General features: G+C 33.7%; 1 protein-coding gene and 1 long non-coding RNA gene across 3 annotated transcripts; both read left to right on the forward strand.

Moving 5' to 3' along the window:
- On the forward strand, positions 1-1,000 carry LOC126706086 (uncharacterized). Of its 2 annotated transcripts, none has more exons than XR_007648511.1 (2): positions 1-139; positions 500-1,000. It is a non-coding gene; the product is annotated as an uncharacterized LOC126706086 (long non-coding RNA). The 2 variants fall into 2 exon arrangements; XR_007648510.1 differs by having other exon boundaries at positions 5-39.
- A 5,242-nt stretch (positions 1,001-6,242) lies between these two features.
- On the forward strand, positions 6,243-11,292 carry LOC126706498 (transmembrane emp24 domain-containing protein p24delta4-like). The gene is made up of 4 exons (XM_050405997.1): positions 6,243-6,596; positions 9,351-9,563; positions 10,772-10,848; positions 10,954-11,292. The coding sequence occupies exons 1-4, from the start codon at positions 6,369-6,371 to the stop codon at positions 11,096-11,098; spliced, it is 663 nt and encodes a 220-aa protein (XP_050261954.1). The 5' UTR covers positions 6,243-6,368; the 3' UTR covers positions 11,099-11,292.
- Positions 11,293-15,928: the final 4,636 nt, after the last annotated feature.

Raw genomic sequence — 15,928 nt, forward strand, 5'->3', positions numbered from 1 at the left:
AAATAAAATAAAATAAATAAAGCCGAACTGTTTTTATTTGTGAGTACTCTCTTTCTATTTTTCCTTTCTTTTCTGTTGTGAGTGCATTTTTTTTTTTTATCTGGTCTGACTCTCTCCAGAACTCTACGTTTCTTTTCTGGTCTTACATTTTTCTTTGGTGATGGTTGTTTTTTTTTTTTTTTTCAAATACTCTGGATAGTTGAATAATTTTGGTAGCTTATGCTGAATCATTCATTTATTTAAGTAGTCTATTCATTGGTCTACTGGTTGGTTGTTAGTGCTTCGTTTTCTATTACTTGATTCATTCATTTTTCTTTGGTGATGGTTTTTTTTTTAATTAAAAAAAAAAAAAAAAAAAAGCGTTCTATGTGTATGATCAAATGCCGCTTAGAAGTTCTTATCTTTCTTTTCCTATATTAATTTTGTATTCCATATGGGTTTTCTACATGTTTTTATGTAGGGCTCTAATGAAGCTATGCTGCTCTAATTGGGTTTACAGGTCCTTTATCCGCAATTGGATCCATACTCACAGGAATTGACTACATAGGTCTAGGCCGTGTGATGGTGTTTGCTAATGGGGGATTACTCCCAAGCTTTGGAAGAATTATCAAGAGAGCAATAAGGTTGGAGACACGAAAAGGCAGTCACGGGGTTGCAATTGCATATGTTGATGTGGTCAGCACAATCATCTTTCAACACTTGAGTTTAACACTTGTGCTAGGCACCCCTAAAATATTGCAGAAGAGATTCAGTGCAAAGGGGCTGTTATAAAGCAAATGTTCCTCAAAAGTATGCCAGGAGATGAGAGGATTCCTATAGTGCTCATGGATAATGACATTATTTCCCCCCTCTTTTATAGAAAGAACAAATAAAATAAGATTTGAATTTTTCCTTTGATTGTCCATTTACTTGGCATCGTTATGATTCAAACATATTTCACATTTTGAGAGGAAAAAAAAAATTAAAATGGATTTCAATGAACAACTTTTTTCTCCTATTAGCTGCCAATCTTATTGAGCAGGTATGAAATCGAAATGTTTCTCCTGGAAAATTAAGTACCCCATTGATTTCTTGTAATGACTTTCTATGATTGTCAAACAACTTTCTGAAAAAAGTAGATTTCAATTGTAAATAATTTAAGTGGTTACAATGTGCTAGCCTTTCAATTTGAAAATTATAGGGTATGTTTGGAAGGCCTGACAACTATTTGCAAAGTGCAAGCATGTTCTGAAATTGTTAGAATTTTATGTTAAAACGTGGTCTTTGGTGAGAACAATATTTATTGAGATTTGCTATTATAAATTAGTAGATTTCGATAGTTTTGTTTCAATTGTGCTAACTCACTGCTTGTTTTTTTTTTTAATAGAAAATTTCAAAAGCTTGTGCTTATAAAAACAAAGTTATTGACAATTGGGAGGTCATTAAGATTTTGTTTGGACCTATTGTTCCTTTTACCCGTTGTTTTGCCCTTGACTTACACAGTACTATTTTTGTGTGTAAATGATTAAATTCTAAATGTTGTATTCTAATATATTCACATCTTGCAGCTTCTTGTCAATTTTCTTGTAGTTGAATATTGCTAGTAGCTTCTGCTTTGATGTAATTGGCTTTGGAATTGGGTAGCCTTTTATTTCCGTAAAATCCAATCATTTCTCAGGGGGGAAAAAAAAAAAGAATTTGTTGTTTTTCATTTCTGCATATGCATTTGGTTCATAGTCATGATGCAAGGGTCCATTGTGAGCCTATCTTATTAAATTTTGGATCTATCAGTTTGAAGAAATATCACTTTCTGACACTAAGAAATATCACTTTCTGACACTTATCAAACAAAAAAAGAAATATCACTTTCTGACGATATAATCTATGCCTTCAACAATTTGAGTCCTATTAACTATACTTTTGTACTATATATTTTATTGAGCCAATTTAATTATATAGCAGTACAAATCATACTTATATATATATATATATATGAATAAACAATAGTGCAAGAATTATTATACTTTGGGTTCTTTCTTAAGTCAAATAAGAGGAACTAAGTGTGGTTAAACTTAGTTTACTTAAGTTTGTGTTTTTATTTTTAATTTGTGCCCTTATTCCTATTGTCATGTTTATCAGATACACATACACCTCTACTATGTCATGGGTGCTGGCAATGACAAGCATGGGAATTATCATGGCTTTGGTTTATTAGAGTGCCATGAATATCTTAGCATCAACCATAAGAAGTGTGTTGTACTTGGAGATTTGAGAATTGTAACTCTTTTTTAGGGATTGAATACCTTACTTTCTATGTTTTGATTTTGTAAGATTGATGTGTAAATATGTAAATGTAGCAAAACATGTTGTACCTTTGGTTCTTTAATTAATTTCTAACACATGATTACATTGATCAATATAATACAAATAATTTTAATATTCAATGTAATACAGTTATAATTTGTCCTCTCCATTGATAGTGATTACAATGGATGCAGTTTGCAGATAAATGTTAATTGATATACCTAGACTAATCTCATGGATGCTATGATGATATGCAAGTTCTAATCAAGTGTGTGAGTGACGATATGTTAATTTGCATCATTTGCATCTTTTAGAGGGTTTAAGGGTATTTTGTGATTTAATAAATAAATAGAATCATTATAATGTGAAAAATTGTTAGACCTCAAAAGTGACGTGACAAAGTATTATAAGGTCAACTAATAATCAAACATCTTTAGTTTTTTTAGATTAGTAATCGCTAACTCGTGTGATGCACTGAATGTGATGCATTCAATAGTTAGCAATTAAATATTTTCAATGTTATAGTTAGTTAAAAATGAATGAAATTCAACATTTAGCTCAAAAATGCTACTAAAATTAAAATTAGAAAGTTTAAGAAAAATAATAATTGGGAAAATTATTTTATTGATCTTAAATCTAAATTCAAATTTAGGTATCCAAACAACGGAATTTCAAATCCTTCATTGTACAAAAAGGCTTAAACAAGGAATTTAAAAATTAATGGATTTTGTAAGTCCTGTAGTCCTTTTGTATCAGATTTTACAATGAATTTGTAAAGGTGGGAACTTTAGTCCAAATAACGAAGCTTAGATGGGAATTTTAACTAGTGAGATAAATTATACAACATTGGTAATTTTAACAAGTTTGATCCTCGGGTAAGCTTTCGAGGACAAAGTTCGTATCTCTTATTTGTGTACACTTCGGGCATTAAAGACAAGCTTGTTTCTACCAAATTTTCTCATCCACATTAATGAGGGAGGTTACAGCTTAAATAGGGTTTCTTAATACATCCTAACCTTCCACGTGTAGGGTGGTTAGACAAACTAATTAGATATTTCTGTACATTTGGCTTGTCGAAAGGTAATAGTGATCTTGCTAGTTGGAGAAGCACTGTTCAGAGGTCTTATCCTCATTAATGTGACCAGAGCAGTAGGTAAAGGACATTTAATGCGGTGATGAGGTGTTCTGGAGTAGGGAGCTCCCCCCTTGTGTCTACTTTTTCTCCTCCTATCCTGATGTCTTGCTTTCTCTTTAAATTTCCAAAGTAGATACTGTCCGACCTTGTGACTTTTTCCTCTTCTCGGGTCTCAAGGCTAGAAGTTGTCCTTTTAGTGCTCCCTTTACACACTTCGGCGATCCTTTTCCTCTATTCATTCTCTTCGGAAACTACTTCCCTATGAATTTCAAATCAAGACTTTTTAAATCTACTAATTTTAAAATTAATGGGTTTCAAATCAAGCAAATAGAGTGGTTGTATAACATTTTTATTGTCATTTTGGTCTTGCTAATAGAGATTTCAGGGGGTATTTTGGTCAATTTTAGGTTTTATGGTAATTTCAGTCATTTTTTTTAGTTTCAAGGTCATGTGGTCATTTTTTTTGTCTTATGGGTATTTTGGTCATTTTCAAGGTTTCATTATTATTTTGGTAATTTTTTTTAGGTTTTGTGGTAATTTAGGTCTTTTTTTTTAGTTTTAGGGCCATTTGGTCAATTTTTGTTATTTGGTTTTAAAGGTATTTTGATAATTTTTTAGATTTCATGCTTATTTTGGTCATTCTATTTTCTTTTCTTTTTTTTTTTCTTTTTTTTTTTTAAGTTTTAGGGCTATTCTAGTCCTTTTTAGGTTCTAAGGGTATTTTGATCATTTTTTAGGTTTCAGTGGTATAATGATACAATTAAACAAGGGAACCATCAAATGTGAAAAAAAAAATAAGGGAACCACTGAATGTGACAAAAGTATAGTCACATGTAATGTTAGTACTACATAATATGAGGACAGTACAATTAAATGTGAGAAAAAAATAAGGGAACTATCGAATGTAACAAAAGTACAATCACATGTGATGTTGGTACTGCACAATATGAGGATAGTACAATCAAATGTGAAAAAAAATTAAGGGAGCCATCAAATGTGACAAAAGTACAGTCACACGTGATATTGGTATTGCACAATGTGAGAATGACACTATCAAATGTGAGAAAAAATAAGGGAACCACTGAATGTGATAAAAGTACAGTTACATGTGATGTTGGTACTGCACAATGTAAGAATGATACAATCAAATGTGAGAAAGAAATAAAGGAACTACTGAATGTGACAAAATTATAGTCACATGTGATGTTAGCATTACACAATGTGAGGATGGTACAATCAAATATGAGAAAAAAAAATAAAAGAACCATGAAATGTGAGAAAAGTACAATCACATGTGATATTAGTACCACACAATGTGAGGATGGTACCATTAGATGTGAGAAAGTGATAACCTTTTTTTTTTTAGAAAATGATAACCTAATATAGCAAGTTACTTATTAGTGGATACCGTACCCAAAAAAAAGGGGTACGGTAGAATTTCCCGTAAAGCAAAAGTTACTAGAAATAGAAATACTCCTATATGTATTATTATTTTTTTTGGGATAATCTACTAGAATTAGAAATAGATATAAAAATGATTATATATATATATATATATGATATAAAATTATATTCTAGTTGTAAGGACTCAATTTGTAACGATCCCAAATTGGTCTTGGGTTCGTACGTTAAAGGCCCAAATAATAAAATTTGTAGAATGTGAGCTGAAAGGCTAGAGCTTGGTCATCGGACAGTGGTTAGTCGTGGTGCTCATAGTAGTTTGCGTGAGGGTGAACTTAGCGTATCTAATAAGACTTTTCCTCCGGCACAGCCTGAGCGGCTCCGGTCCTTAAACCTCGTCCGAGGAGTTTCATGTTCTTATTGTTCTCCATTTTTAGGATTCAATAGCTTGGAAGATGATATGTCCCCCCTTCTTCTGAATTGCTTCTCTTTTTCCTTTTTATACTAGTCTTTACCCTTCCTCCAACGTCCACGTATAGGTTCAGCGTTCCAGGGCTGATACTTGTCCCATCAGCCCATACCCAAAGTGGTTGGGGGTGGTTGTAAAAGCTGAAAAGCATTACTCTGTCAGGCGCAGAGCATTTAATTGCAATAATGGTAGCCTTTCCTTTGTCCTTTGTTGCCATATTGTCCAGGGGTCCTTTCTCCATTAATGTGGATGTGTTCGGCTTTTCCCTAAACTGTTCCTATACCGTTCTTGCCATTTCTTTCAGGAGCGCTTTGGGATGCCGAGGACAGAATCATCATCGGCTATATCTCAAGGCTATTTGGACTTTCATTATATGTCCTCGGCAATGCCTCTTCTCGGCTCGAACCTTGGACCCTAATGTAAGGTGGACCGGGGTCACAAATTCTCTGGCCCCACATTAGTCTTATCTTTTTTTATTTTTTTGATAAACAAACACATACAAAAAAGAAATAGATATAAAAATGATTATATATATATATGATATAAAATTATATTCTAGTCTTATATTTTTTTTATTTTTTTTGAGAAACAAACACACACAAAAAAGAAAGGGAAGGAGGTTCTAACATAAAGGCACACCACAATTCCACTAAAAAATCATGGTAACTTTTAAGCGAGGGTGAGAGCCTTATTTAAGTGTATATATATATATATATATATATACGTGTGTGTGTAAAGTTCATTTTTGGAGACTTGAACCTGACACTTATCCCCTCACACTATACAAACACTTATACTGAAAATAATATTAGTTAAAATTCTGCCCAAAAAAAAGTTATTAATAAATTTATTAATTTACTTAAACAAAAACGTTAAAAAAATAAATGATTGACAGTTTTTAAATTCAGTAACGAAAAATCAAAATGGATCATACTACTAATATTTTGTAAAGTAAAATATTGGATTAAAAGAAAGAAAAAAAGAAACTGAAATGGAAGAGAAGGGAAGAGAGGGAAAGTGAGGAGGAGATAGATAGATCTCAAATCCCAATCCCAATCCTAATCCTAATCCTAATCCTAGATGATGATGATGATGAAGATGGTGCGGAAGGTGTTTTATTTGTCGGTTATATGGTTTTTGGTAAGCCACGTGGTATTGAAGAAATGCGATGCCATTTGGATGAAAGTACCGGCCACCGGTACCAAGTGCGTGTCGGAAGAACTCCAGAGCAACGTCGTCGTTCTAGCTGATTACGTCGTCGTTTCCGAAAACGATCACCCCCACCTCACTCCCACCATCGCTGTCAAGGTACCCACCTTTGTTAACATATCAAATGTGTCTTGGATTTGATGTTTAATGACGAAGTTGTTAATTTTTTTTAAAAAATTTTATTAAGACCTAACATTCTATAAATGGTTTTCCATAGAGATCAACCATATTTGATCATTATCACTATCATGAGTTCACACTTTATATTCACTTTCATAACTTGATCATGCTTGGTTCATGAAGCACATCCTTATGTAGCTTTTTTTTTTTTTTTTGGTCTAGACTCTAGAGGTCTAATGTAGCTCCATATCTTTGGTCCTGAGAATCATTTTTGAGTTGTTGTCCTGACATTTTAAGAAGGCCAGTCTCTTATACTCCTAAGAATGCCGGATTTGGTTATCATTGTCAAGAAGGGTTATCGTTATTTTAAAAATATATCAACATCTGGCGAAGGTTAAGGCCCGTTTGGATTGAGGGAGGAGGAAGGAGGAGTGGAGGAAAGTAAAGTAGAATTGGCTAAAAATTGGCTAATTTTGGGCCAATTTTACTCCACACTACTCTACCCTCTCTGGCCCGTTTGGATTGAGAGAGGAAGGAGGGAGAGTGGAGGGGAGTAGAATAGAATTGGCTAAAAATAGTCTAATTTTGGACCAAATCTACTCTACTCTACTCTCCCTCCCTCCGACTCAATCCAAACGGACCATAAATCTCCAAGAATGCAGAATTTTGGTTATCATGTCACAGTTGGCTTTTTTGGTCACCTCGGCCTGTGCTGTATGAGATCATTTTCATTAGGGCAATATGTCACACATTAAACAAGCATATAATTGCTGGAAGATTCTTTTTGCTTGTATTGACCAGGATTACTAGTTCAAGTTCTACTTGTTACATATGGTTTGGTCTGGTCTCTTTGCCCTAGCTGTCTTCATAATCAAGCATCCTCTACATTTGTTAGGGTTTGTGCCCTAAAATCCAATTTATTGGCATGTTATAAATAATTGAATTGTTTAATTATATGAGACTATTTATATATGAACTAATTGGACATTATCATATAGTCCTTGTGATGCCCTATATTTGTTTTTTTTTTGATGGGTGGGCGGGAGGGTTCTTTTTCCTGAGAATTAACAATGACTGATGCTCCGTTTGTGATGCGCTAGATTGTGGGATTGTATTGTATTGTATGAGTGTATTGTGTGGGTGTGTGTTGGGTCCTACATCAAGCATGTACTAGGTAGATCTAGGCTATATAGGCAATTACGATGAGCACTTATTGTAGGCTGACTAGTCTTTTTGAAGTATAGCAAGATATAGCCAGTGCTTTCCTCAGATTGTGACACCATTTGTTTTGGCAGAAAATGTTTTTCGTGTTTTCCTGCGGAAAAACATTTTCAGTGGAAAATTATTTCTTTTCAGTTGTTTGTTGCGACCTGGAAATTGATTTTCTAGTGTTTGGTTGCACTGAAAATTCCCAATCATGCTTAAATTTTGGCCAGCATATTGGGTTGCTAGATTGGCACATCTAGACCTCACAAATGGGTGGGTCAAGTTCAGCTGTGGGTTGAGCAAACTCAAGATTCGTTGAAAAACCTTCCACTACAACTCGGTTGTTTAGTTCACAATGGGTTTGAGCTGATTCTAATTTTTCTCGGGTTAAAAAATTTCTATATACAAACGTTTATTTCGAGTGTGTTGGCGGGTTTTCTCTGGAAAGTAGCATGTTACATTGGGGTATATTGAAAATTCTGTACACTGACCCAATGTTTTTATTATTAGGCTGGGTTCTGGTTGACTTGATTTTGTTGGTTGAAAACATCTCTAGCAAACCTGTTGCATGTTTTTTGACAGGGTTGCTGCTTGGGAATTTTTTGCAAGGTCTAACATATCTAATAAAAAAAAAATTGTTCTGACATATTTTGAAAGATTTTTGTGTGGACTTTTTAGGTAGATCTGAAAATTTTAACTGCAGAATGGAACTGTGATTTTGAGGAATATTTTGATGGGAAGGGAAAGTTCATTTTAATAGAGAGAGAGAGAATAATAGATTTTGAGAGGAAGGAAAAATGATTCTAAGAAAACAGTTATTGACATTTGTATGATGGCCAAGTGGTACAGTTGACCGATTGGTAGAATGGATTGTGGGCTTTATTTATTGTGCCATCTGTCATTATTTTGGAAGAATTCATCCTATAAATGTTGACAGGATGTATAAAATAACAGCAATCTTTGCACCTAGGCTTTCTCTGAGGCTTTTAACTAGACTCAAACAGATGTAATTTTGCTGTTCAAATGGTATAGGCATTTATCATGAAATGCTCTGTTCTGCTTTTGGGGATAGGTTAACCTTGATTTATAAAGTATGAATGTGACTTGGGTGTTGAAGTCATTATTGCATGATGTCAATGAAACATGAGAATTTGTATATAAACAAATTCTTTGAAATTTTTGTTGGATGGTCTAAGCATCTGCAAATGTGATCAGTTGGCCACTATGATGTTTGCTTATTTTGGACAATTTATTTACTGGATTAGGCCTTGGATGCTGTTGTTTAAGATATCATCATGTAATTTAACCTTTTGATGGTTCAAATGCTTTATGGTGCTTCTTTTTCTTTGGCATAAGGGACTTTACTACAATAATCTAGGATTAGATTGCCTGTATATTGTTGTAGCTGAGTTGTAAATTTGTATTTTCCAGGACTCTCAATAATAATAATAAAAAGGAAATTACAACTGATGATTCTTATTTATATCAATTTTCTTGCAATTTAATGATAGTTTATTTTCTCCTTAGGTGACATCACCATATGGAAATAATCTTCATAATAATGAGAACGCAACAAATGGACAATTTGCTTTTACAACTAAGGAGGCTGGCAACTACCTGGCATGTTTCTGGGTGGATGGACATAACCCAGGAGGTGGAGATTTAAGTGTAAACCTTGATTGGAGAACTGGAATTGCAGCAAAAGATTGGGAATCAGTTGCAAGAAAAGAGAAGATTGAGGTGAGCACCTCTTGATTATTTCTCCCCCACTTGGCTGGTAAATTTTTAGCAGAGTCTCTTTTTTGGAGTGTTAATCTTTCTGAACTCTAGAACTCAAAGAATGAGTTAAGTTCCTTTTTAAAATGTTATTGAAATTATGAATCTAAAACCGTAGTAATTAAGATTTTTCTGTGCTTTGGAAGCTGCAAAAGATCATCAATTTCAAGTGAATGTTATTATTATTATTTTTTCTGGATGGATAAATAAACAAGTGAAAGTTGCGGAGACACCAATAAAAATATAGTGGATCTTGATTTATAAGTTTTTACTAAAGTCTGAACTTGCAACATGGACTAAAAAGTTTCAATAAGAAATTGAATGGTATTCTGATAATGTCAAATCTTTTTTTCAAATTATGCCACTTATCAGAGCCAAAGCTCTAAATATTAGTTTGTTAGTTTTGGAAGTTCCAAAATGTGTTAGGATTGTGTCATATATCAAGTTGGCACAGATAACTTCTTATATGATGTAAATTTTTTTTGGCCTTGACTCACTATGTGTAGAACTTGGGTAGTAAGATAGAGATAAAAGGAAAAAGAAGAGATAAGCAAAACAAATTCTAAGCTTCACCACCTAGAATCTGCCTGAACCCTAGGCATCACCACCTAAGAGTGTTTTACATCACAACCAAGCAAAGAAGAAACACACATATTCTCAAATCATAATTTTTTTATTCCAAATCAGGCTACTTTCAAGAGCATTAGTTTAATAGGGTTTAGGGACTTACATCAACATGGAAAATGCCAAATCAAATCCTTTAAAACCCTCAACATTAAAAACTAAATTAAAAAATAATTTCAAATTTAGAAAAAAAATCTTAAATGAATTTGGTGGTCCTTGCATTGCACTAGGTATGTGTGTAATTATCAATCATGTTAACAAAAGAGCCTCCAGGCCTTGACTCTAGTGGCAAAAGGGTGTGTGGTGTGGGTAGGTCTCAGCTTCAACTTTTACCATAAAAATATTAAAGAATTATATGGTGAAAAAAGTGGCTTAATTTGTTTAAATTCAAAAAGAAGGATAAAAACTTGATAGAACTGTCCTGCACTCCCCCCCACATCACTAGAGTAGCCACCACAAATATTGGGCATACTTTCTGGCCTTAAAATGTTTCTTTTTCATCTTATCCCCGATCATGATATTTTTTTTTTCTGCATTGCCATATATAGGGTGTTGAACTTGAACTGAGGAAACTTGAAGGAGCAGTGGAGGCAATTCATGAGAATTTACTCTATCTCAAGACCAGGTAATTTTTATATGCATAGCTGGGATGCCTTGGAAGTTTTAAACATCTCAAAAGCTAATCTAATGGAGGTTTTTATTTATTATTTTTTTTGGATCTACTAAATAGAGAAGCAGAAATGAGGATGGTGAGTGAATCAACAAATTCCAGGGTGGCATGGCTCAGTATTATGTCCCTGGGTGTCTGCATCGCAGTTTCGGCTTTACAGTTATGGCACTTGAAGCGGTTCTTTCAAAAGAAGAAGCTTATTTAGATGTTGCTTATTTAATTTTCTGTTGATGAAAGAAGAGATTCCATAACTTTTTTTTTTTTGGTAGCTAATTTTGACCTTATATGTGGTAGTAGGAAAATTTTGAAACCATTTACAGAGTTTCCAGATTTTGATATCCTTAAGAAACGATCATTCTTCATCCCGCAATTGACAAGCACACTAATATGTCGCAGTAAGTTCAACTGGTCTTCCATGGCAAATTAGCAATACTTATATTGCCAATGGGCTCTTATTCTCCCTATATAATTTTTAGGTGAAGGATGAGGTCATGGATTCAAAATTCATTAGGTGTGGCTGTAATTACCAATAAAAAGAAAAAGAAAAAAGAAGCAATACATGTTACACCATTTGCAATCACTTGCTAACAATCTTATTTAGAGAATATGGATGAGCTTAGGGCCCTAGCAATAGATCTCTAAGATCAAAATATGATTACATAATTCCTCTGCGAATATTTACATGTTCATTTAGGTGGTGATGGAAAATGCAAAAGTATAGGGCACTGGATTTGATTTCAAACGTGGTAGGGTTTCACTTGTATTTGAGAATTTATAGTCAAGTAATATGAAGAAAAATTAATGGCATAAATTGTTTTATCTAAATTTAACCCAATGGATTTAAGGTTTAAAAGTTTTTCAAAACACTTGTGTGATGTCACAGATTAATAATCAAAATTAATAATTATTGTTTAAAATCTACATGTTAATACTTAATACCTAAACCCATCCATAAGTTTCATCCTTAGAAAAAAAAGGTGCAATTTTATACTTTGTTTAAGTCACTTCAACTAGAATCCAAAATCCAAATCATTCACTTCAAATACTTCCTATCCGAACCATAATTCTTTTTCTGGAAAATTGCACTTTAGTAACAAATTAAATCCTGAATTTACTCTAAGGCTGTGTTTGGTTCGTGTAAAAGCATTTCTGGAAAATATTCAATTTTTCGAAAATGCTATTTTCTGGAAAGGAAAATGTTTTCATGTGTTTGGTTACACTTCAAAAAAATTTTCGAAAAATATTTTCTGGTATTTGGTTGTGTTCTTGAAAATACCATAGAAAACACATTTTCTCGATTGCCAAACAAATATATAATCCCATTTCTCAATTGATAAACACCGAAACAAAAACCAACCAAAAAAAATTCATCAAATCCGGTCAAATTCATCAAAACCCAACCATTTCTCAATTGCGATTCGAAGTCGAAGTCGAACGGCGAAGTCGAAGGGTGCGAAGTCGAAGGGCTCTGGGTTCGCCGGCGAAGTCGAAGGTTGCGATCTAGGTGCAATTCGAAGTCGAAGTCGAAGTCGAACGGCGAAGTTGAAGGGTGCGAAGTCAAAGGGCTCTGGGTTGCGATCTGGGCTCTAGGTTCGATCCTTCTCTGAGTTCGCTGACGAAGTCGAACGGCGAAGTGGGCTCTAGGTTGCGATCTGGGCTCTAGGTTTGATCTTTCTCTGGGTTCATCGGCGAAGTCGAACGGCGAAGTGGGAGGGAGTGCTTTCTTTCTTTCTCTCGCTCGTTGGCTGGATCGACATTTGGCTGGATTGGTGTTTGGTTGAGCTCTCGTTCTTTCTATCGCTCTCTCTCTCTCTTGCGCGTGACCCGGAAATGATTTGAAGTGAAAATGAAAGTGTAAAATCATTTCCGGGTCAAAGGAGTAAATTTTGGTCAACAGGAAATGATTTTCCCGAAAATTTCATTTTCCGTTGCTGCCAAACACGTGGGTTTGGGGGAAAATGATTTCAGGAAATCATTTTCCCCCAAAACAAACGCACCCTAAATGCAACAAATTGGTTGTAACAAAGTTTAGTTACAAAATTGATTGTAGCATAAGACTACAACTTTACTTAATATCTTTTTACTAGAAGTGAATTTTGATAAATCCACCGTTAGATTTAGCGTTGTCCATGGGTCGGGCAGGTCGGGTTTTTGCCCAACCTGCAACCAACTCGTAAAGTAATGGATTCATCGGTTCGAGTCGCCGGTGGGTGGTGGTCGATTTCAGGTGAAACCGATCTCATCGGAATCCTTCGAAACGTGGCGAGATCTCGCTAGATCCGGCGAGATCTTGACAAATCCATTCAAGATCCGGTGAGATCCCGTCGGATCCGGCGAGATTTCTGCCAAATCATGATGAAAAATCACTGGTTCGACTAGATCCAGTGTTTATTGTGCCAAAAATGACGGATTTAAGTGAAAAAGGGGCCAGAATCTAGAAAAAAGGGGCCGAAATCTAGAAAAAAAGTGGCTGGAATCTGGAAAAATGGCCGGATATTGAATGGACTTCTGTTCGGGTTGGGTTTCACGGGTTTTGAATTGAAAAATCGATAACCGACCCGCTGGGTGTCGGGTTAGCAAAGTCGGAAACCGCGTTCGACCGCCCGAGTTGTTGGATTGAGTGGCGGCGGGTTGGATGGGTTGGGCGGGTCGCCGGTTTGCCTGAACACCCCTAATTAGATTACATCTTTTTCTTATATTCTCCATACTTACAAAATTTCTAGAAATTTAAATGTTAATTGTTATGTCATCAATAAATTGTAAGTTTTTGTAATTTAAAATTATATATAAAATATAAACTTATAGATCATATAGTAAATAGTATCTAATTGACACAATATTTGACATGTGTATTAAGTGCATAAAGAACACGTAATTCAACGGTTAGATTTTCAAAATATATAGTAATATTTATTTTATTGATCAACATTATGACTTAGGGTTACAATCAATTTTGTAACTAAACTTTGTCCATAATAATAATAATAATAAAATCCACGCAACACCCATGGTAATGGCAGATGTGACAGCATCTTATTAAAATAAAAAGTAGAACTCATGAGCTTTCTCCCTTTCCATCCACATATATATATATATATATATAAAGATCCGAACAATGTTCAAATCTTTCAAACAAAACAAATTTCTACAAAAAAAAAAAAATTCTTTCAAAAAATACTGATTAGTTGTAGAAATACATTGCGTTGTTGATTAAGGTTTTGTCTGAGAAATAATCACTTTCTTTTACTGAATGCCTTAATTTAACTTGAAAGGTAAACGGATCCAACGTTTAAGGGTCCATTTGGTACGTGTATTTAAACAACAGTTTTTAGTTTTTTTGGAAATATTTGTTGGTGAAAAAGTGTGTGGAAATACGTATAATGTTATTTAAAAATTGAAAACATGTGTTTAAATACATGTACCAGGCCCTAATTAGTTCAAATTTTATTACTGCTTTTTTTTTTCTTTGACTATTCAACTTGCTTCTTCTCTTGAAAGACAAAAAGCAATTAATAATTTAAGAGCTTACAATTTTTTTAATTTAAATTTTAAAATTTATAAAACTACTTGCCAAAGCATTATTGTAAAATGTACCAGTAATGAGACTTGTGTTAATTTAAGTTGAAAGAATGAGAAAAATGTAGGGTAAATACTAAAAATAACATTAGTTGGAATTTTTATTTATTATTATTTTTTTGGGTGACGTAGAACCTCACCAAGGCTTGAACTTGCCACTAGGGAGTAAACCACGGATACATAACTCCATCTACCAAAATCGTGTATTTGGTAATCTTGGAGAACTTTCAATGGGAATCAAATCAAGGATGTCTAGGTCTACCGTTCATCCTAAGCCTCTAGCCATTAAGTTACACCCTATGGCGTTTGGTACAGAAGAATCCACATTCCTCTTGGCATCCAAATTCTTAGGAATGTGATTATTTGCAATCTGGATGCCTAGGAATGTAGTTATTCCTATGTTTGATTTCATTGAGAATCTCTTATGATTTCTAGGAATGTGAGATGATAATGTTTGATTTATTCCCAAGAATCTTAAATCAATTATTTATTTTTTCCATTTTATCCTTAGATTTGAAAATAAATAAATAAATCTTCCTCTAAATAAATAATGAAATGTAAAATATAAATTGTTAATAATTTGTTGAGCAACACACACACAACAGCAAAAGTGAATATCTGGCAATAATGGAGGATCCCCTTCAAAATTTTTTTTCCCCACACGTGAATCCTAAATAGAACTTTGTTAAATAATATATCAACAGAGTTATCTATTTTGTTTATATTATTTTGGTAGAAAAAGATAAAGACAAGGGAAAAGATATATAATTTGTTTTATATTTTATCTTAATTGCTTAAATGATAAGGAAAAAGGATTAAAATTGTTAATTTATAAAAAATACAATTTCCTTTAAGCTTGGGAATCTGGATACCCACCTATTTTTAAAAGGAATCTACATTCTTACTAAGAGGGGTTTAAAGGGGAAATCTAGATTCCCCTGGCATCTGATTCCCTGGCTTGATTTGCAACCAAAATGGGAATTTTTAAACATTCTTGAGAATCCTAAAACATTACTCCCGTACCAAACGCCACATAATAGATTTAGTTGAAAGTAGTAAAAAGAGATAGAATAGGGTAGAATGACGAAAAAGAATACTTGTGACCTTTAGCTTTTGGAATATTTATTTATTTACTATAATTGATTTCATTTGTGCTCCCAAAATTGGTTCTATTTTTTTTTTTTCCATTTGTGAAATGCAGTCATTAAAGAGGCAAAAAGTCCTGTAGTTGTATGCCTATTTAGTCATGAGATACCTTCTCTTATTAATAGACATAAGTGTTAACTTGGCAACATTAGTGAAAAATGGATGGATTGGGTCAAAACAAAATGTTGTAAAATTTGAGGATATTAACTGCAACTTTTTAAGGGCTTGTTTGGTACGTATACTCAAATACATGTTTTTAGTTTTTAAACAACATTACACGTATTTTCATACACTTTTTCACTTACGCGTATAT

Source organism: Quercus robur, chromosome 11 (assembly GCF_932294415.1).
Source record: "Quercus robur chromosome 11, dhQueRobu3.1, whole genome shotgun sequence".
NCBI lineage: Eukaryota > Viridiplantae > Streptophyta > Magnoliopsida > Fagales > Fagaceae > Quercus > Quercus robur.